At 41.6% G+C, this 21653-nt stretch overlaps 2 protein-coding genes and 1 pseudogene across 12 annotated transcripts in view; 1 reads left to right on the top strand and 2 right to left on the bottom strand.

Annotated features, from left to right (window-relative positions):
• The window catches only part of Gprk1 (G protein-coupled receptor kinase 1), a 195309-nt gene that overhangs the window by 98963 nt on the left and 74693 nt on the right, over nucleotides 1-21653 (bottom strand). The gene's annotated exons all lie outside the window — the stretch shown is intronic.
• Nucleotides 6133-9437, bottom strand: LOC147643616 (uncharacterized; annotated as a pseudogene). Its single transcript, XR_015271733.1, has 2 exons — nucleotides 9243-9437; nucleotides 6133-8245 (listed from the first exon to the last, which is right to left on the bottom strand). The product of XR_015271733.1 is annotated as an uncharacterized LOC147643616 (transcript).
• Nucleotides 8150-19090, top strand: LOC147643617 (uncharacterized). Its single transcript, XM_086832978.1, has one exon. It carries the CDS (start codon nucleotides 17124-17126, stop codon nucleotides 18696-18698), a length of 1575 nt encoding a protein of 524 aa, XP_086689104.1. The 5' UTR covers nucleotides 8150-17123; the 3' UTR covers nucleotides 18699-19090.

The following is a 21653-nucleotide window of genomic DNA, read 5'->3' on the forward strand; positions in this document are numbered from 1 at the left end:
TGAAATTTTAATTTCTTATGTTATGTAGGGCATACTAGATAGCAAGTTAAATAAGGCTGGGAGCCAAAACTGTCAGGGAGTTAAAGAAGCAAATTCATTTTACGAAAATATAAAAGAAAGCGGAAATAGCAAGGAAATTGTTAAGAAACAGGTGTTAGGAAAAGAGTAACCACCAGAGAAAATGCTTTAAGTGCACTAATGAAGGACACATTGCTAAGGACTGCTGGGGGAGATAGTTTGCTATTATTGCAACCTGAAGGGATACATCTCTAAAAAGTGCACGCATAAGAAAAAACAATATCTTCGATAAAAATGAGTAGGTGAATGTTCTTGAAATTAATGCTGGAAAGGAGTCAATTTATAGAAATATAGAAGTTAAGTGTTTGACATCTGATCCAGTTCGGTACGGCACTTAAAGGAATGCAAGTCACGGAAATTATCAATAAAGTCTTCGTTCTTGACTTAATCGATTTATCTCTCCTGAGAACAAGTCAGAAGCTGAAAGTAGAAAATCTCTTTGAAGATTACAAGACAGCAATCTGATTAGCGTCTCAAGCTTTTATAATATTCATAGTATTATCGTATTAGAAGATAATGTTCCAGTTCATCAATGATGATGATCACCAATTTCAGCCAATAGAATTTATCAACCGAAAAACAAACTCTTGTTAGGAGAAATTTTTCATCTTTTCAAGTGAACGAACGTGTTTTTTTCTTGCGCTCTCGTTTTGTGTCAAAGTTTGCACATAACCACCGGGGTTGACTCAAATCTTTTTTTTTGTGTCAGCAACTTCGCTACTTGTGTATATAATTGGTTCTATTTCCCAATTTAGTTGTGCTGCTAAAGCTAGCTTCTGCATATTTTGCATTTCCTTTTTGTGCCTTCTTCGTTTTGCTTTTGTTTGCGTCGTCGCAACAGCTAAACGTTATAGTTATCCACCTCCCACGCTCTTTCGCTGTCGCTGTGCCGCTGCACTTCTTATTTTTGTAACTCAATTTTCCTCTCACGTACAAAAACAGTGGTAAGTCATAATAACGACATCTAATATATTTTGTGTCGATAAAAAACCTGCAAAAAGGCTATTTCTGCAGGAAACATTCGGCTGCTGGCTGTGCGACAACATCATGCACGCCAAGTGCATGGATGTTGCAGCTCGGACGGTCGACGATGTTGGCAAAAACATCGGCTTGTGCTACTTCTGAGAGGCCTGTCGCGATGTGGAAAGGGAAATGTTGCCTTTCATGCGGCAAGCCAATGGCGGTTTTAAGAACATTTTATGCACATATGTGTATATCGCTGACGTAATTTAAGTTGTCTACGTGGCGAGACTTATAAACATTAAGACGAAGGTTCATACCTCAGTGGACCCACAAAAGATTGTGAGTATCGTTAAAATGATTTAGATGGAGATGTTTACGGGGAACCACCCACTTGCGTTTTATGCCTTCCGCGAGGCACCTCCAAACATGGATAATGATTCATTTTTTCCCGCTTAAGAAGGAATTGAACCGAAGTCATTGCTGGACACTGCATTACCGCGGACGGAGCAAGCGGCAGTGCATTGACCTTGGTCCGTAATTATAAGAACTAAACTAAACGAAGGAAAGGAACTTCTATAATGCTTAGATATAAAACAATTATATGGTGATGAGAGAAGGAAAATCTTAAATGAGAAGAGAAAGGTTGAAGCTGAACACGAATGCAGCCGAATATATTAAGAAATAGAATTTATTCATTGGAGAATGAAAATTCAGGAAGTTAGATTACTTAAAAATGTGGAAATTCAATTGAATTTCACCATGACCGCCAAGTATTACGTCAGCCAGAACTGATGGTGATGTTATCGCGTTCTCAAAACGCGTCTCTTTCCATCACAATTTGTCCTATTTAAAAATCAAACGCTTTTTTTAACTGTCAGTCAGTCGCTGCAGATAAACCTACATAGAGATGTATATAGAAAAAGAAGAATTATTGTCTTGACATTTTCAGGATTTACTTGAATGTCACGAAAATAGGATATTTTGTAATTGCCGAAAACGAAAATACTTGTGTACCATGCAATTTTCTTGTTAATGTAACTATTAATTGGTTTTTGAAAATCCTCCAACAAAAGCGTTTATGAAAACACCGACCATCCGAGGCAGACTCGGACCTGGAGAGTGTGCAGCTCTCTAAAGAGGTGGAAAAGAGTATTCTTCTCTTGCTAAAACCAAGCACAACCAATATCCGTTCCAAAGCCAAATGCAAGCTTGAACACCAGTCTGGGTTGGGTGAAGGTTGCTTAGACAAGATTTGGTCTCAAAGAAATCGAGTCCCGTCCTAAGGTGCACTACCAAGCTTTATTCCTCGAACACTCTCAAAACTTTTACAGAACCCCCAGGAAATGGGGAAAGCTCAAGACAACTATCAAGGCAATAAAATCACATAAAAATGTCTCTCCCTCTCCTCTCTGAATAACACGTATCATGCCCAATACAAAAAGCCAAAAAGAAGACCAAGCCACATTGATGAAACAGGCACCTTCCGCCTCATCACAATTTTTCAATTTGTACCCATTCTACAGGTGACCAAAGGAATGAACACCCCGACGCCCAAGCATTATATCTCTATCCATGAAGAACCTACCGGATTGTAAACCTGCCTGTTAACACATGCTATAGTTACATATTAAATTGGAAGACTTCTGCCTTCAAACCAGTATGCCTACACCAAAGGGAAATCGGTGGAGGCGGCTATAAACTCGTTAGCAGTCAACATTGAGAAAGCCTTTCAGAAAAAAGAGTGTGACCTTGAAATCAACATTGTTAACAAAAGCCTAATCACTTTATCAAGATCCCTGCCATTAACTTTTTAATAAAATCCCTTCTAGACCCCAATGTACAATCTTATTTGGGCCTCGTTTCCATGGTGAAAGGTCTGCACAGAGACACGCAACAAGGCGAGGTCCTTTCGCCCCTCTGATGGATTTTCATAAAATGTAATTTCACTTCACTTATTATCTCAATACTAGGCACTGCTTTACTTGAGAGTATATCTTTAAATTTTTTTTATTGATTCAGAGTATGGTGAACGCGGAAAAATATAAAAATATAATTTTAAGTGGAATATTGAAGGAATAAGTGGGGAAGAGTAAGATTCTGTATTTTTTTAATTCGATTTTCCCTTTCCAAGTGAAAGGTCGTGACAATTTTGAAAAAAACACCGAGGGAAAAATTTTTTTTTAACTTTTTAAAATTTTTTTTGTTGTGTATAAAAACCATTTCCGGTATCTTCGCGTGAGTTTTTGCCCTTCAAATTTGGGTATGCTGTGGTGGTAGCTCTAACTTTATTACATATTCCTACATTCTTCCATTGTCGAAACTATTTATTGTAACCACCTTTCTGCTTTTCAGCGGACCATTTGGTAGTCCTAGGAGATTTCGCAAATTTTTCTGCCGTAAACCAATTTTAAGCTGTTTTATGTCAATCATATACAACATTTCTGGGAGTGCTTGATTGTTCTTTGTTTTGTTTCTTTTGTTCACCGCTGACTCAACCCGAGAATCCCGGTTTAATACTTTCATATCTGAATTTAATTGGTCCGATTTTTAAATTTTTTACTGAATGTGTTCTGTCAATCTCGAATAAGCCTTCTTGATTTACTACAGAGTTGAGTCGCCTCCAGTACATAAAGTCTAGGCTTTATGCTAAATTTAAACGTACCGGTTCTAAAACTACACTTTCCACTTATTTTACGGCTCGGTCAAACTATACAGTGCCAAACGCTTAGGTTAGGCTAGGTTAGGTTAGGTTAAACCGGACGGCCCTCCTGAGGGGGCCAATCATAGGCCAGTATGGCCCTTATTTATCCGGATGTTGTTTTCACATGGTCCTGGAGAATCTTACGCGGTGTTGAAATCCTTTAGGGTCGCGGTAGTTTTTGCGATGGCAAGTAGTTCACCTGGCGACCTCTTGGAGGCATCTACTAGTGATGCAAGTACTGGAGCACCTAAGTGCTTTACTCTTGCCTGCGTTAGGGGCAGGCACTTAAAGATGAGATGCTCCAAGGTTTCGGTTGCCACAGATTCATCGCATTTCCTGCAGTTACCGCTGTTGGTGATGCCCAGCTTGACTGCATGAGCGGCAGCCAGGCAGTGACCCATAAGCATTCCTACTAGTAGTCTGCAGTCTTATCAGAATAGATGCAGTATGTAGTGGCTGAGTTTGTCATTGTGCTCTTTGCACATTATTTTAGTTGTTTCGCAAGTCCCAGAGTTTAATCTCCACCTGCTTTTTGCTTTGGAGCGTTCTTAGAGAGACTGAGACGTTTTCTGTTCTAGCCAGTCCGACTCCTTCCTTTGCAAGTTCGTTTGCGATTTCGTTTTCCTCTATGCCCTGGTGGCTGGGAACCCAGTAAATCCGCACTGACGTTGTCGTGCTCAGTGCGTCCCTACTTGCCAGTACATTTTTTGAACTGACCGCTGACGATTGCATCGCCGCCAGACAGTCTACGATTAGGTTTACGCCTCACATGTGCGGGCTACTTCCTGCACAAGCTCTGCCGCCTTCCTGATGGCGAATACTTCCGCCTGGAATATGCTGCAATGGCTTGGTAGCTTATACGACAGCCACATCTCGGGGTCTGTACAGTATAAGCCCGCTCCAACTCCTCCATCCATCTTGGTGCCGTGTAAATATTGAGGTGTTGAGCGTGTCCCTAAACCGTTTTCCAGTCTTCAGGTCCCATAAATGTTGATGTTTTCACCTCCGGGCATGTTATAGGCTTAGTGTAGTCAGATACACTGCTCATTGTTCGACCAATTGAACTGTGCCCGTATCCTTTTATTGATATACTTCCTAGCGCTACTAGGCGCTGTGTGGCCTTTCCCGCGGTCAGTTGCGCGTGGATGTCCAGGGGATCAATTCCAAGTATCGTCTCTAGAGCTTTTGTGAGGTTGACCTCAGCGCCCCAGATATGCAGAGCATTGCCTGCCGCTGGGTTCCCTCCATAAGCATTTTGTAGGTCCTCTTTTCCATGGCTTTCCACCATACTAAGATCCCATATAGCAGAGTCGGACGCACCACCGATATGTAGACCCAGTGCATCAGGGCGGGTGAGAGACCCCATGTGCTGATGAGCATCTTCTTGGATGCATATAGCGCAATGGTGGCCTTTTTCACCCTCTCTAGTACATTGGGTTTTCATGCCAGTTCGCTGTCCAGTACAGTGCCCAGGTATTTGACTTGTGTTTTCGGGGTCAGCCTGGTTGAGTTTATTTTTGTGGGGATCCATGGCGGTACCTTGTATTGAAGAGAATGAGGTCCGTCTTATCCGCATTGATATTGAGTCCTACCTTGTCCGTCCACTCACATATCACCCTGAGTGTTGATTTCATGATCGAGCTAAGGGCGAGACATACTCCCGTGATAATTATGTTTATGTCGTTAGTATAAGCTGTTATCTTTGGGGCCTTCCTCTCGAACCTTCTTATTAGGTCGTCGACCAATAGATTCCATAGGAGGGGCGATAGGACTCCACCTTGCGGCGTGCCTCTGTGAGCTCCTTTTACCATGGAAGCGGTGCTCCAATCCGATTGTACCCGTCGGTAACTTAATACATATCCAATCCAAGAGTTGATGGATGGGTGCGTGTTAGTCGCTCCTAGGCGCTCCATTATTGCGTTTGTGCTTACATTATTGAATGCCCCGGATATGTCTACAAAGACTCCGAGCGCATATTCCTTGTTGTGCAGGGCTCCCTAAATGGTGACTACTAGCGAATGCAGCGCCGGCTCCACCCTTTTGTAGATGCGTGCTGGTTGGTTGACAGTAATCTGCCCACATCGTTTCTGATGTATAGGTCCAGCAGCTATTCTAGCGTTTTGAGTAAAAAAGGTCAGGCTTATCGGCCTGTCCTTTGGACAGACGTGGCTGCTCTTCCTGCTTTAGGCAGGAAGACAATCCTCGAAGTCTTCCATTGGATTGGGATATAGCCCGTACTACGACAGGCTGTGTATATTGCTAATAGCCATGGAGTGTTAACTTCTTTGGTCGCCTGCAGCATGGCTGGAAATATTCCATCTAGTCCTGTTGCTTTTATCCCCGCAAAGGAGTCTATAGCCCAATGAATTCCTCTAGAGGATATAAGATCATTTGGGAGATGCTCTTCCCTGGTTGCTAGAACCTGGTGCTTGTTAGCATCGGTGATCTCTGTGCAACCTGGGAAGTGCGCGTGCATTAGTGCTGTTAGGGCCTCTTCGCTGCCCTCAGTCCACTGCCCGTCGTCGCGTTTGAGCTGACGCTGTATGGTGGGTTGCTTTGAAAGCAACTTCTGTAGTCTTGCCGTTTCTGGGGCCGTCTCTATGTTTAGCAGAAGTTCCTCTAAGAGCTTCTTTATGCCCTGGGATTTTATATTCCTCGTTGATTATATCATCCTTCGCCTGCTTGGCGAGTTTGAAGAATTCTCTGAGGTTATCGCGTTAGAGCGAGAGGTCCTTTTTCCACCAGGGTGGTCTGGTCCATTTCTTGGTTCTTGAAATCGGACATGATGCGTGATATGCACCTCTTTGAGACGTTCTTTAAGGACTTTTTTATATCTTCATCGGATTTTACAGTGCCCGACTAGTCGCGAGTTTACGAGAGATTATATCTTGAAACTTTCCCCAGTGTTCCGGGGGTTTCTAAAGACTGTTGGTATTGGAGAGTAATCGAACTCGCATTGGAACTGTATGTTCCTGTTGTCTGAAAAGGATGGTCTCTCCAGGACCTTCCAGTCTGATACCATGGTACTTTGTCCCGCTACGAGTGTTTTATCTAGCACGTTGGACGAGGTAGGGCCTTCAAAGGTGTGTTTCATCCCCCCGTTTGCTATATCTAAATTGGTAGAGAGAATAAAGTCAAAAAGTGACTAACCTCTGTCATTAATATCGGGGCTTCCCCTTACGCTGTGGTACGCATTGGCGTCTGCACCCACGATCAGTTGCTGGTCCTTTGGGCCGGGATCTACCAGTCTCCTGAGTTCTTCCGGTGGAGCTGGCCTATCGTGTGCCATGTAGCAGGAAGCTACCAGTAGACGCTTCTTCTTGCTTTCTTGCAACACCACAGTCAGGTCGTCCGAACTGTAATTTCTTTCTGCTTACCGATGGTGAGTAGAATGCGCTGAACTTTGAGGATTTTAGTCCGCCGACGATATTGCCCGGGGCTCTTGGCTCTTGGACAAAAACTACATCGGCGGACTCTTGCTCCATGGCAATTAGGAGTTCCTGCTCGTCGGACTCATCCATCGTTAGTTCCTGGGCGGCGTCAACAATGGTTTCCAGACCTAGGTCCTTCTCCACTTCGCCTGCATTCAGGGTGTGGTCATCCTTATCCCCGGATAGACGCTACGCATGCATCACGCCATCTTCCCGTATCTGTGATACAGGATGTCCTCTGCCTCCTTGTTAATCTAAAGGACTGCGCATTGGCCGCCCTCTTTAGGTACCGGGCTCGTAGTATGCAGTACCTTCCAATCTGCGGTTGGGATGTCGGAATTCTGACGCTGCAGCAGCTTCTGCGCACGGTCCCCTGGGATAGCAATGGGGAAGAGTACCTTCCCTTTTGGGATGGATGGGAGTAGCTCCCTGTCCACCAACTCCAGCTCGGCCCCGTCCCACAACTCTTCCATCCTGCCGACCGTCATCCATACACTTTAGGATTTTGACCCCATTTAGCCACCGCGCCTCGGCCATCTTTCCATTCTCATCGCTCCTGTCAATAAGTGCCACTATCAAATGTCGCTTGGTCACCTCACTGGCCTTCGCGATTTTTTTTCTCCTTTGGGTTCTCGCCTTTAAGGGGGGGGGGGCCTGCTTCCTTGGGCACGCCGCTTGCTCGCCGGAGTGTCCTTTATGGCCGTTTGGTAGCAAGCATCTCCTCCACCTTTTTGGCGAAACCGGCCGTTGATGCTATGCTAGGAAGCTTGGTGAAGTGCAGCCTGCTCTCCTCGATCCTTTGCTCGGCCCAGTTGAGCTTTACCTTCTCCTCTTCGGATAGGGCAGCTTTTGTCCGGAGCCGGCTCTGGATTCGAAGGGCTGCTTTATACTGCGCCTTAGCCTTCTTCCCCTCGCTCGAACGCTTCGGCCCATCCCTGCGCGGGGAACTGGTGCCTGGATCTGACGAGCGAAGAAGGCTTTCTTCCTCTTCTTTCGAAAGCTACACGCTCTCCAGGTCCGAGTCTGTATAGACAACGGCACCCGTGCGGCTTAGCCTTCTTTTTGCAAAACGCTTATTGTTACATAAACTATTTCAGTAGTTGCAGGGTCCACTTTACGTTTTCAAAAAATCAATACTTTATGTTCTTTTTCACGAATAATTAAGGGATAATTATTGGTTCTGAGCAAAATGTATTTTTGGAAATATTAAACTTTTCAGGATTTACTTTGCTAACGTGATATCAACTTGGTTGGGCATAAGAAAAACATAATCTAAAAAATTTAATGGCAAAATATATGCTTTCACGAATAATTAATCAGCATCCGATAATATGTACGAGGTGTTTTTATGTTTTAACGTTTTAAGGGATGGTGTCAAAGAAATAAAAGCGATTTAACCTAATATAAATATATAACAGATAAATGTAACAGATCACGATGTCAAAGAAATAAAAGCGATTTAACCTAATATAAAGATAAAACAGATAAATATTAGACATTAAAGATCACTTGTTTAACCAAACCAAACTTTTGTTAATTTTTTCTATAATTTTTTAAAATTTAATAGTATTAATTTTATTTTTATAAAATGTAAAACATACATAATGTTTCGCCGAAAGTCCAGTGGACGACTCTTGATAATGGATCTTCGCCATCAGAAGTGATTTTATCTCCGCCTCCAGGTAATTATTCAAATCTCTTTCAAATTTTGAAAGTGAAAAATTGTAATTTCGCTAAGTTAATAGAACAAATGCAGTGCTCTCAAAATGAGCCAAAAAAATGCAAAAACCATTGTACTGCCAAAGATCAACCCTGATCGTGCAGGATCAGACGCTCTGTCGTAGTGTTCAACGGCCGACTACATTTCGTATGAAAAGCAGCTTGCGGGCAGCGCTCTTGTAATGACCCTCAGCCAATCACTGGAAACCACCGCATCTCACTGGCTCTCGCAGACACGTCCTGGCATGGACGCTCTTCCGAGAATTATTTTTGCCATATTTTTCTGAAACGAGACTTTGGCCGCAACAGCTATGTATTTTCCAATTGCACGCCCAAATGAAGGCAAGTACCTGTCGCAGCAGTGGAAGCAAATTGGTCACTTCATTAATAGCCCGCTGGAAGTCACTCAGCGTCAAGCAGTATCCGTTAGGTTGGCACATGCAGCTGGGATAGCGCCGTTTGGTTTTTACGACGAATAACAAAAACCAAACAAGCTGAATCACGAACTCAAATCCATTTCGGTTGACGCCAAACAGAGCCAGCATTCCAGTGACAACTTATCAGCACCATAAGGAAAAAGAATCAAAGCTATGCCTCACATCACGTGTCACAATTGTGTCAAACCCGGCCACAAGAAGGCGGAATGTACAAGAGTAAAAGATCGATCATCCGTGATCTTTTACAAATGTGGAAAAGCTGGACATGTATCTACGGTCTGCCCGGATTTTCAGGAGCGTCCGCCGATCAAGAGCAATATCATAAAAGATGTAAACATATGCACCGAACTTGAGCCCTTCGGAAAGTTTCTGAAATTTTGTATGTCGTTCCAATTTTACTTCGACTCCGGAGCCGAGGGCTCACTCATCAAAGAGACTGCATCACTGCTAACATAATAAGACCCAGTTCCTCTCTTTTCGCGAGTCCAATGTTACTTGTCCGGAAGAAAAATGGTACAAGCCATCTGTGTGTTGACTGTCAGGAGCATAATGCCAAGACTATTTCCAACAAGTACCCGTTGCCCCTTATATCTGACCATATAACTAGGTTAAATGGTGCTAGGTTTTTCACGTGTAATGACATACAAACACTTTTGAACGGACAGCTTTTGTAATCCCAGAAGGGCAGTAGGAATATTTTGTTATGCCTTTTCGGCTTAAGAATGCTCCATTTTAATGGGAATTGGAGAACTACCAGATAGGACGAAAAGTAGTTTCTACCCCGACTAGTGAACCTGGTCTTACTATCTTCGATCCACAATTTCTTATTGAACTTCATCCAGATGCGAATGCTGACGGCTATCGGGTAATCGAACACAAGTTATCGAATACTTCAGTAAACGGACCTCCCCATAGGAATCGCGTTACCATTCGTATGAGTCGAAATTTCGTCCCTTTTATCAATTGTAATTTACACAAAGCATCCCGTACAGAAGCAGAACTGACTACTAGAGTTCATAGGTGGTGGCAATCTTGAGTTTGAACACAGGCAGGAACACTGAATAGGAAAATTACAAGAAATGGGAAAAATCGTTGCTCCCTATTATGCCAAAGCGATTTAGGTGGTCAGCCGTAAATAATGAGCACGAGTCTATTATGCACCTTGGTTAGGAGAAAACCCTTGAGAAAATGTACGAGTACTATTGGCCGAATTGCATCCCATATCGAATGTTGACAACCTGTAAAATACAGTCCACATCGACATGGTAAAAACGATCGTATCTAAAGATGCCTTCACGAATTTTGTTTCTTTGTCCCATATAGTGAGGCTAGACACAGAGAGTTGTAATAAATTAAGATCGCTAATATCATTGTTTGGCATCCCTTCCCATCTGATCGCAGATCAGGGACGTAGTTTTTCTAGCACAGCATTTCGTGATTTCTGATCTGTTCAAACAAGACTTGCATTTGATCGCCATGGGCGATAGTCGGGCTAAGTATAAAGGGTTATGAGTAGTCTACTACTCCATGCTAACGGGGGTTGTGAAATTCAACTGGCTCTTAATTGTACGACCAATAAAGTGACTAAGGTCAACCCTTTAGAAATGCTTATTGGCCAAGAAGCAAGGCCATTTGGTCTCGTACCTGTTGTTGAAAACAAGAATGATGTTTATATTGACAAAGTTAGAAAAATGGCAAAGCAAAACATGGAAAATAATGCCAATAACGATAAGGGTAAATATTATAAGACACAAGACTGCTGACCACGTTTTGCTTAAGAGCGAAGTGCGTCATCAGACAAAACTAGCTTCTAAGTTTAAAGAACCGTTTTTAGTGACTGAAGAATAAGAAGAAGATCGGTATCGACTTAAGGCATTAAATAATAATAGGACATATATAATTCGCATGCATTTTTTAAAGGGGATCACCACATAGTTGGATGATGAGTGTGGTGATGAAGAGACCACAGAACTGAAAGATGAAAGTTGTGAAGATGCCACAGATCAAGCCGGTGAGGGCTGTGATCTTGAAATGGAATAAAGACATCTGTTTCATGTTTCACGACTTTCTGTAGATGTGGGTATGTCTGAATATTATCTCTGGGCTAAGTTAACTTATGTATTGACTGGTCAGTTTATTTTTGTGGATGACTGTGTGCTAGTTGTTGGCATCATTTTGGTAAATGAAAAAGGAAGAAGATCGCCTTGTGAAAAAAAATGATTGTAATTACTTGAATTTAAGTTGATGGTAATCCGGATCTCAAAAAGATCTATAAAAGTAAGAAAATTTCATCTTTCCAAGTGAACGGACGTGTTTTTTTCTTGCGCTCTCGTTTTGTATTAAAGATTGATTCTAACCACCGGGGTTAATATAAATTTTCTAATTTGTGTTTATAATTTGTGTTTATAATTTGTGTTTATAAAGCCGGAGATTCTGAGCTCCGAAGTTTTTCCAGCTGTGTTCACGGTATATCGGCTAGATCGCCCTATCAGACGCGGGGGTGGAGTTCTTATAGCGGTGGACTCCTCACTCACGTCAGAATTATTAACCTTCGAGGAATGCAACGATGTTGAATTCCTCTGTGTGAAGCTATCTATCAAAGGTAGCTCAATTTTTATTACCTGTTCCTACATACCTCCACTGTCGGAACTTCCTATTTATTGGAATCACCTTTCCGCTATTCAGATGGTTTCCAGTAGACTTTTGGATAGAGACCAGTTGGTAGTTCTTGGAGATTTTAATATCCCTGGTGCTATTTGGTGCTCGAATAATTCCACCAATACTCTCAATACACCTACACAACATGACTTTATCGCTGGCTTGTTTGACATTTCGCTGTCTCAAGTCAACCATGTTCGAAATTCCTTACAGCGCTTGCTCGATCTTTGCTTCGTCTCTGATCCTGCGAGAGTCAGTTTAGCAAGGGTGGCGCCTCTGACGCAACCCGAAGATCCTTATCATCCAACTTTCGATGTGACTCTTGATATTGGGTGTGACGTACAGCATATTTCTGACCGTCCAGCCAATAAAGTCCTATGTTTTCGCAAAACGGACTTTGAACGGCTGAATAATTTTATAAACGAGTTCAATTGGTCCGATCTATACATGTGCACTGACATGGCAGTTGCCGTTGATATTTTTTACAGTGCCATGAATTCATTTTTTACTGAATGTGTTCCGTTATATTATCCGCCAAGCTCAAATAAACCGCCGTGGTTTACTAAAGAGTTGAGCCGACTTAAAAATAAAAAATCTAGACTGTATGCTAAATTTAAAATCACCGGTTCTCAATCTGCCCTTTCATTTTATTTATTGCCGCCGGTGGTAGCTCAAAGGGTTGAGACGACAAACACTGGAACCCGTAGCACTGCCGGTCCGGGTTCGAGTCCCGGTAGTAAGTAGCATGGTCACCCCCGGACCTTCCTTCCATTTTCCATTGAACTTCTCCCCTCACTATTGTAAAAAAGTTGCTATACTACAGTAATTGTACAATAATAAAATTCAGCTCAATAAATAAGCATTTTTAAAAAAAAAAAAAAATTTTATTTATCAGCTCGGTCAAACTTTTCCGTGCTGAACGCGCAGTGTTACAAAAACTATTTAACTCGTTGTAGGGCCCAGTTCTCACAGGACCCAAAACAGTTTTATAATTTCGTTAACACTAAACGTAAACCTAAAACAAATCCTTCCTCGCTTTCATTTGAAAATACTACCGCAAATAATGATCAGGCAATAGCCGATCTATTTTCGCAGTTTTTTCAAACAACCTATTCTAGCTCTTCGTATATATACCAGACTTATTCCTACGACATACCCAAATCGAACTTAATTTTCTGTCCTAGCCTAAACGAAAGCTCTCTCCTTTTAGATCTTCATCGTGTCAAGCCAGTTTATTCGCCAGGTCCCGACGGAATTCCTGGCTGTGTGCTCAGGTATTGTGCCGACGCCCTGTGCTATCCCCTTCTGAAATTGTTTACCTTGTCCTTAGCAACCTCCCACTTTCCCATTATTTGGAAGGAATCGTTTATTATTCCTCTCCACAAAAAAGGTAGCAAATTGGATGCCAGCAATTATAGAGGAATCTCTAAGTTGTCGGCCATCCCAAAATTATTTGAAAATATTATCACCCCTCATTTACAGCACCTTTGTAGATCGGTTATTTCTCCATGTCAACATGGTTTTATTAAGCGAAGATCAACAACAACAAATCTTTTGGAGCTCTCTTCCTATATTATAAAGGGCTTCCATAATAATTGTCAGACAGATGTAATCTATACTGATTTCAGTAAAGCATTTGACTCTGTTAATCATTCTCTCCTCGTTAGAAAACTCGATTCAATGGGTTTTCCAAGTGATCTTCTTAATTGGATCTCTAGTTATTTGAATGGCAGGACGCAAAAGGTCCTCTTTAAGAATAATTTATCCAATATTCTAAGGGTTACATCTGGTGTCCCGCAAGGAAGCCATTTGGGACCCTTATTGTTTACATTGTTCATAAATGACCTGCCCAAAGTCTTGACTAACTCCAGAGTACTTATGTACGCGGATGACGTCAAGCTTTGCGTGCAATACAATGACGTTGCCTGCCAGTCGGATTTACAAACAGATCTTAATAATTTTCAAACTTGGTGCCGTGTAAACTTATTAAACTTAAATGGCTCGAAATGCAAGCTAATGACATTCTCTCGTGTCGCTCCTAAGCTTGCTACTTACACGCTGAACGGCTGCTCTTTGGAAAGAATTAATACAGTTGACGATTTGGGCGTCCGCTTGGACCCAAAACTTGACTTTATTGATCATATTTCGTCTATGGTGAATAGGGCCAGGGGTGTGCTTGGATTTATTAAACGGTGGTCGAAGGAATTCAATGACCCCTATGTTACTAAATCCTTATATACTTCCTTAGTTCGTCCTATCCTAGAATATGGATGCTGCGTTTGGAGCCCTCAGTACGGCGTCCATAGTAAACGCATTGAGTCGGTTCAAAAGAACTTTTTACTTTTCGCTCTACGCGGTTTAAATTGGGATGCAAACCAAAGATTACCTTCCTACTCTAGTAGACTCCTATTAATAAACTTGCCGTCCTTAGCCAATCGTAGAACGATGCTAGGGATAACCTTTATTTTTAACCTTATCCATGGTGATGTGGAAAGTGCTGACTTGTTGGGTCAGCTTAATTTCCATGTACCATGTAGAACCACTAGATCCTATATCCCATTAGTGTTGCGCCACTGTAGGACCTCCTTTGAACTGCATGAACCTTTTAGAGTGTTATGTGCAAATTATAATGATTTGTACACACTAATCTCTAACGTAGATTCCCTTCCCAAATTAAAATCTTTGATATTAACATACTTAGTAAGCATGCAAGCTAACAATCTGGCAGCACGCCGGTAGTCAATTTTCCTCGTATTCTGTCCTATATTTTCCATCGCGCCTACTAACACCTAACCCAAACAGGCACGTGCCTGGTGTCATACGGGCCACTTGTATGTACTGACCTTAGTGCATCAACGTCCAAGAACTTCCCGTTCACTTCGCGTGTGCATGCAGCTATTCTAATTTGTGTACATAATTGGCTTTATTTTCTAATTTAGTTGTGCTGCTAGTGTTAGCTTTTGCATATTTTGCATTCCTTTTTGTGCCTTCTTCGTCTAGCTTTTGTTTGCGCCGTCGCAACAGCTAAACGATTTATCTATCCATCTCCCACGCTCTCTCACTCTCTCGCTTTAGCTGTGCCGCTGCACTTCTTATCTAATCTGAACTTATTCGCTCTCCCGCTCTCTCGCTCTCGCTGAGACTCTTCACTTCTTTCTTAATTGCTCTGTTTTTATTTTTTCAAAGTACAAGTACAGTGGTAAGTCTATACAATGTCCGGAAATATTGCCTGTTTTGTCAAAGCCTGCAAAAAGGCAATTGTTGCAGGTGACCTTACAATCGGCTGCTGGCTGTGCGACAACGTCATGCACGCCAAGTGTATTGGAGTTGCAGCTCGGACGGTGGACGATGTAAAAAAAAACATCGGTCTGCGTTTCTGTTGTGAGGCCTGTCGCGATGTAGAAAGGGAGATGATGTCTTTCATGCGGCAAACCAAAAGCGGTTTTAAGGGCATTTTAACGAGTTTTCGTAAAACTCTTGATATGTTCTTGGCGCTGGACACCCAATTTAATAGCCTTACGCTATTAAATGAGTCTCCTAGGCGCAAAAAAACTGCTACTGGTGGGCAGCATGTAGACGAACCCCAACTACCTGCAACGGGCTCTCAGCAGCAGCCTCCCTCGGCACAGCCCTCGACCTCAGCATTAATTCCAAGAGTGCTGAGATCGAGCGCTAGAAAAGATTCGGTATCCGAATGTGCAGCGGGAGTGCCCGTACCGCCGGTGATTTCTGTTTTATCGCCTGGGGGGTCGCAAATATTGACCCCTCAAAGTCCCGTTCACATAAATATATCTGCCCAGGGTGTTAGGCCCGGAATACCGACCGACAATGGCACGGCAGATAACCAATCTGCCTTGCCAAAAGCCCTTATAGCTGTTCCACCAACGAGACATATTTTTGTCTCGCCTAGTTTTTTGGGTGGGGATTGGAAGACGTAGAAGGCGCAGTGGTATCATCAGGCCTAGGAAGAGTTATTCCTACAGGCCGTTTTTTCTTTTTCTTCGCCTCGAACTCCTTAACAACGATGTACTCTGGCCAGAAGTTGGGAGAGCAAATAGTGTTAAAAAGCTCGTTAGGGACATTTATTTTGAAAGATGAAATGTCCCTTGCGTAAGAAAATTTGAACTTTTCCACCTTTATCTTAATTTTTTCGGCTCTGGTTTTGCCTTGTATAAAGGCGAGAACATCTTCCGATGTTTGGTCAGGGGAGAGCCGCGAGAAAGGTATTTCCTATCAGAATGCAAGAGGCTTACGTAGTAAGCTTCCTAACTTTTATTCTGATAGCCTTTCGTTTGCATCTCAGGTTATTGTGCTCACAGAAACCTGGTTAAAGCCGGAGATTCTGAGCTCCGAAGTTTTTCCAGCTGTGTTCACGGTATATCGGCTAGATCGCCCTATCAGACGCGGGGGTGGAGTTCTTATAGCGGTGGACTCCTCACTCATGTCAGAATTATTAACCTTAGAGGAATGCAATGATGTTGAATTCCTCTGTGTGAAGCTATCTATCAAAGGTAGCTCCATTTTTATTACCTGTTCCTACATACCTCCACTGTCGGAACTTCCTATTTATTGGACTCACCTTTCCGCTATTCAGATGGTTTCCAGTAGACTTTTGGATAGAGACCAGTTGGTAGTTCTAGGAGATTTTCCATCGCGCCTACTAACACCTAACCCAAACAGGCACGTGCCTGGTGTCATACGGGCCACTTGAATGTACTGACCTTAGTGCATCAACGTCCAAGAAAAAAAAAAAAAAAGAAAAGAAAACTTGTAGCAGGCCAGTTAGGTTAAGTATGCTCTGGCCACTCTAATTGAGATGTGACGCTCTCTCAAAAGAGAGCATGAGAGAGCGACTGGCTGAGAATGGGGGTTGATTGAGTGGTTGCTGAGAGCGGCAGATCACTTGGTGAGAAGATCGGACCGAGAGTAGATGTGAATAAGACAATAAGTGTAAAAAAGAGACAAGAGTGAAAAAAAGATAAAACCAAGTATAAAAAGTTCCAGATTAAATAATAAAGAAAATATTAGTAAGAGACGAGAAGAATAAGAAGTGTTTACTAAAAGGCGGCTACAAACTTCAGAAGTGGGATCAGAATCAAAATTTTTTCTCATCATTTGGAAAAATAAAATAAAATAATGGATTTGAACATAGCGGATATAACGGTTGTGCAATTAAAACGGTGGTTGGAGCTGTTAAATTTGTCCACGAAGGGCACAAAAACGGAGCTGTTCGCAAGGCTAGCCAAGGTCCCGATTGGAATTCGAGGCAGTGATCCGAAAGAGTGTGTGAAGATGGAAAAGTTAGGTGACACGGACGTGGAAATCGACGGTGAGCTGGAGATCGCCAAAGAAACTCTTGGAAAATTTCGCGAGGAAACTGCCAAGACGAGAAAAATTCTGGCGAATTTGAATCGCCAGATCGGCGCCAATGTTGGCGGAAGCCAGAGCAACGAAGACGGCGGGAATGAAAGAGACGAAAATGCTCGAATTCGGCATGGTTCCGAGAAGGAAGGACAGCTAGGCGTTAGAGTTGGCGACAGTGGCGGGCGACGAAACAACGACGCCAACAACAACAGTTCTGAGAACTTTGAACAGCTACCTACCAGAAGTTTCCAGAACTCGCAACGAGGCGACGGCAGAGGAGACGGCAGAGGAAACGGCAGAGGCGACGTACAGCGAGATGGCGAAATAGCAACAGACAGTTTCGCAACACCGGGTTTTAACATGGCCAGAGAAATGCTAATGGACTTCGGCAGCAAGGTGTGTGTGCGATCGTGGATTGACCAGTGGGACAGTATTTCGGCCCTTCATAGATTAACGGACATGCAGCGGCGAATTCTGTTGATTATCAAGCTCAAGGGAGATTCCCTACAATGGCTGCATGCTGAGACCGGACGGTTGGCGAAGCCAATGGACGAGCTCATCGAAGAATTAAAGCTAGCTTTTGGGAGCACTGAGTCAAAAGCGGCATTAAGGCGCAAGTTTGAGGCACGCGTCTGGTCGCCGGATGAACAATTTGCGATGTACTTCGAGGAGAAGTGCAGATTGGCTCGGGATGTGGCAATGGAAGAGGATGAGCTGGTGGATGGACTTGTAGAGGGCATTCCATTACCAAGTCTTCGAATGCAGGCTAAAATGCAATGTTTTGATGCCCCGAGGAGAATGTTGCGAGCCTTTGCGGACATCAAGATGCCAGCAAGGGCGTTATTTAAGGCGAAGGCGTCGGCGGCAAAGGCGGTTTCGACGAACAACGAAACTCGATGCTTCAACTGCAACGGCAAGGGGCACTGGAAGTGGGAGTGCACCAAGCCAAAGCGAGAGCCTGGTTCGTGTTATGGCTGTGGCGCAGAGGATCACCGTATTGCTGTATGTCCCCAGAATAAGGAGGTGGAAAACAACTATGTAAGAGTATTCAAAATTTTTTGTGTGAAAAATACGAACCAGCCTATTATTACAGAGTGCCAAATAGATTCGGGATGCCCAGTTTCGCTCATAAAACGTTCTTGTATACCAAAAAACATTAAGTTAGAACCTCTTAGAGAAAGTTATTTCGGATTAAATAAAAGCTTATTGAAAAGCTATGGAAAAATATTATGCTTTGTATTAAAAAATGAAATAAAGATTTGGTTTAAATTAATTGTTGTGGCTAGCGAATCTATGCTCTGTAATATTGTGCTGGGGCGAGATTTTATGAAAGCTTGTAAATTATAAATTAATTTAGAAACCTTAAAAATGATTACAATCGAGGAATGTAAAACCCAAGTCGGTCGTGATACAAACATTAGCTTAGTGAATGACAATACTAAGGACCCATATGATTTGGATAGAGTATTAGATTGCGAAAATTTAGAAAGTGAAATTTTAGTGGACAAGAAGTTAGATAAAGGTAGTTTCAGTACAGATTTAGATCAAAAAGATTTAGGTACAAGTTTAGGTGAGAATATTTTAGGTACAGGTTTAGGAGAGAATCTTTTAGGTACAAATTTAGGAGAGAATCTTTTAGGTACAAGTTTAGGTGAGAACATTTTAGGTACAAGTTTAGGAGAGAATAGTTTAGGTACAAGATTAGATGAGGACATTTTAGGTACAAATTTAGGAGAAAATGGGTTAGATACAAGCTTAGGTGAATGTTTAGAAGATAATAATTTAGGTACAGATGTTATACGGGAACAAACTTTAGGTAGAAAAGGGTTAGGTGAGGAACATCGAGGTGTGTTGGACGAAAATTTTGATAGGGAAATGATGGATGTAAACATTTTAGAAACTGTGAGGAAGAAAAACTTTATAATATTGGTGAGCAAATAAACTATAAGGATTGTGAAACGTTTATCAAGATGTTAGAGACGCATTATGTTCAAGTCAAGCGACCGGAAGTTCCGAAAATAAAATGCGAAATGAAAATAGTGTTAGAAAACTCAAAACCATTTAGCTGCGCACCAAGAAGACTGTCATATAGTGAGAAGGAAGCATTGTCAAAAATGTTAGACGAATATATTAGAGATGGGATTATTCAACCTAGTAAATCGGAGTATGCTTCTCCTATCGTATTAGTGAAGAAGAAGTCGGGTGAACTTAGACTTTGTATAGATTTTAGAAAATTGAACAAAATAATGGCTAAGGACAATTATCCGATACCATTAATTGATGACCTTTTGGATAGCTTAGTGGGAAAATCAGTATTTACAAAATTGGATCTTAAGAATGGTTACTTTCATGTATTTGTCAACGAAGAGTCAGTGAAATATACGTCGTTTACCACCCCGTTAGGGCAGTTTGAGTTTCTACGGATGCCCATGGGTCTTAAAACAGCCCCACAGGTATTCCAGAGATTCGTCAATGACATATTTTCGGACATGATAAGAGAAAAGAAGGTAATCATATACATGGACGACATTTTAGTTGCAAGCAAAAGTTTAGAAGAACATTTAGATGTTGTAAAAGAAGTATTTAGAAGGTTAGTAGAAAACAAGTTAGAATTGAGAATGGATAAATGCAAATTTTTACAAGACAAGGTCAAATATTTAGGTTTTCTAATTTCAAAAGATGGGATTAAGGCTGATAGCAAGGGGTTAGAAGCTATACAAAATTTTCCAATCCCAGGCAAGGTGCAAGCAGTTCAAAGCTTTTTGGGTCTTTGTTCGTATTTTCGACGATTCATTAAGAATTTTTCTATATTAGCGAAACCATTATATGATTTATTGAGAAAGGATAGGCTTTTTAGGTTTGAAGAAGAAGAGTTGAATTGTTTTTCGCTTTTAAAGGCAAAGTTAATGGAAGCGCCAGTGTTAGCTTTATATGATTACAGAGATGATGTTGAACTTCATTGTGATGCAAGTGCCTTAGGATTTGGGGCTGTGCTTCTTCAGAAAAAAGATGACAGCAAGTTACATCCTATTTTCTATTTTTCGAAGAGATCAACTGCAACGGAAGCGAAGTATCACAGTTTTGAATTGGAGACTTTAGCTATAATATACGCGTTAAGAAGATTTAGAATATATTTGCTAGGCAAACGATTTAAAATTGTAACAGACTGTAACTCTCTAACTTTAACCCTCAGACAAATGCAACATGTAGATGCATTGAGTAGATGCAACAATATTATGATAGTGGAGGCAAATACATTCGAAACAAATTTAGTAATTTGTCAATCAAAAGATGTCAAGGTTCAGGAAATTAGGAAAATGTTAGAAAGTAGCGAGCATAAGTTATATGAAATGAGAAATGGTGTGATCTATAGGAAAAGCAACGACAACAGATTATTGTTTTACGTACCGAATCGAATAGAGGAACATGTGCTATACAAGTATCATGATGAAATGGGTCATGTTGGAAGGGATAAAATGTTAGAAGTTATTGGGAAGAGCTATTGGTTTCCACGCATGAAAGATAAAGTCGTTGAACACATTCAAAATTGTTTAAAGTGCATAGCGTATGCCCCGAAAGTAGGTAGAGGAGATGGACATTTACATAGCATACCAAAAGGCAACAAACCTTTTGAGATCATTCATATAGATCATTATGGGCCGGTAGATAGTAGCAGATCAAAAAAGCATATATTTGTGGTCGTAGATGCATTTACAAAGTTTGTTAGGTTGTACACAACAAAAACGACAAATACAAAAGAGGTGATAAATGCATTAACAGATTATTTTCGAGCTTACAGTATACCTAGATGCATAGTATCAGATCGAGGCAGTTGTTTTACATCGTCTGATTTTGCAGAGTTTATGGAAAAAAGTAACGTGAAACACATAAAAATAGCGACGGGCTCGCCGCAGGCTAATGGCCAAGTTGAACGAATCAATAGAAGTCTAGGACCTATGATAGCAAAATTGACAGAACCGGAAAATGGATTACATTGGGATAGAGTTATGGAAAAAGTAGAGTATGCAATGAATAATACGATTCATAATAGTACTAAGCAGTGTCCTAGTGAAACATTATTTGGGATAAGACAGAAAGGAGAAGTTTTGGATAATCTAAAAGAAAGATTAGAAGACGAAAATGAGGTAGGAAATATTAGAAAAACTTTAGAAGATGTTAGAAAAGAAGCAGAAGAGGAACAAAGAAAATCTCAAATAAAGAATGAAAAATATTATAATGCAAAAAAGAAAACTGCTACAGAATATAAAGAAGGAGATTATGTTATGGTAAAGAATTTTGATA

This window comes from Drosophila serrata, unplaced genomic scaffold (genome assembly GCF_035046125.1).
Source record: "Drosophila serrata isolate PLE 108 unplaced genomic scaffold, ASM3504612v1 contig_261, whole genome shotgun sequence".
Taxonomy (NCBI): domain Eukaryota; kingdom Metazoa; phylum Arthropoda; class Insecta; order Diptera; family Drosophilidae; genus Drosophila; species Drosophila serrata.

Bases quoted from the DNA above. Each gene is read 5' to 3' on its own strand.
- LOC147643617 (XM_086832978.1), top strand. From the start codon at position 17,124: ATGGATTTGAACATAGCGGATATAACGGTTGTGCAATTAAAACGGTGG.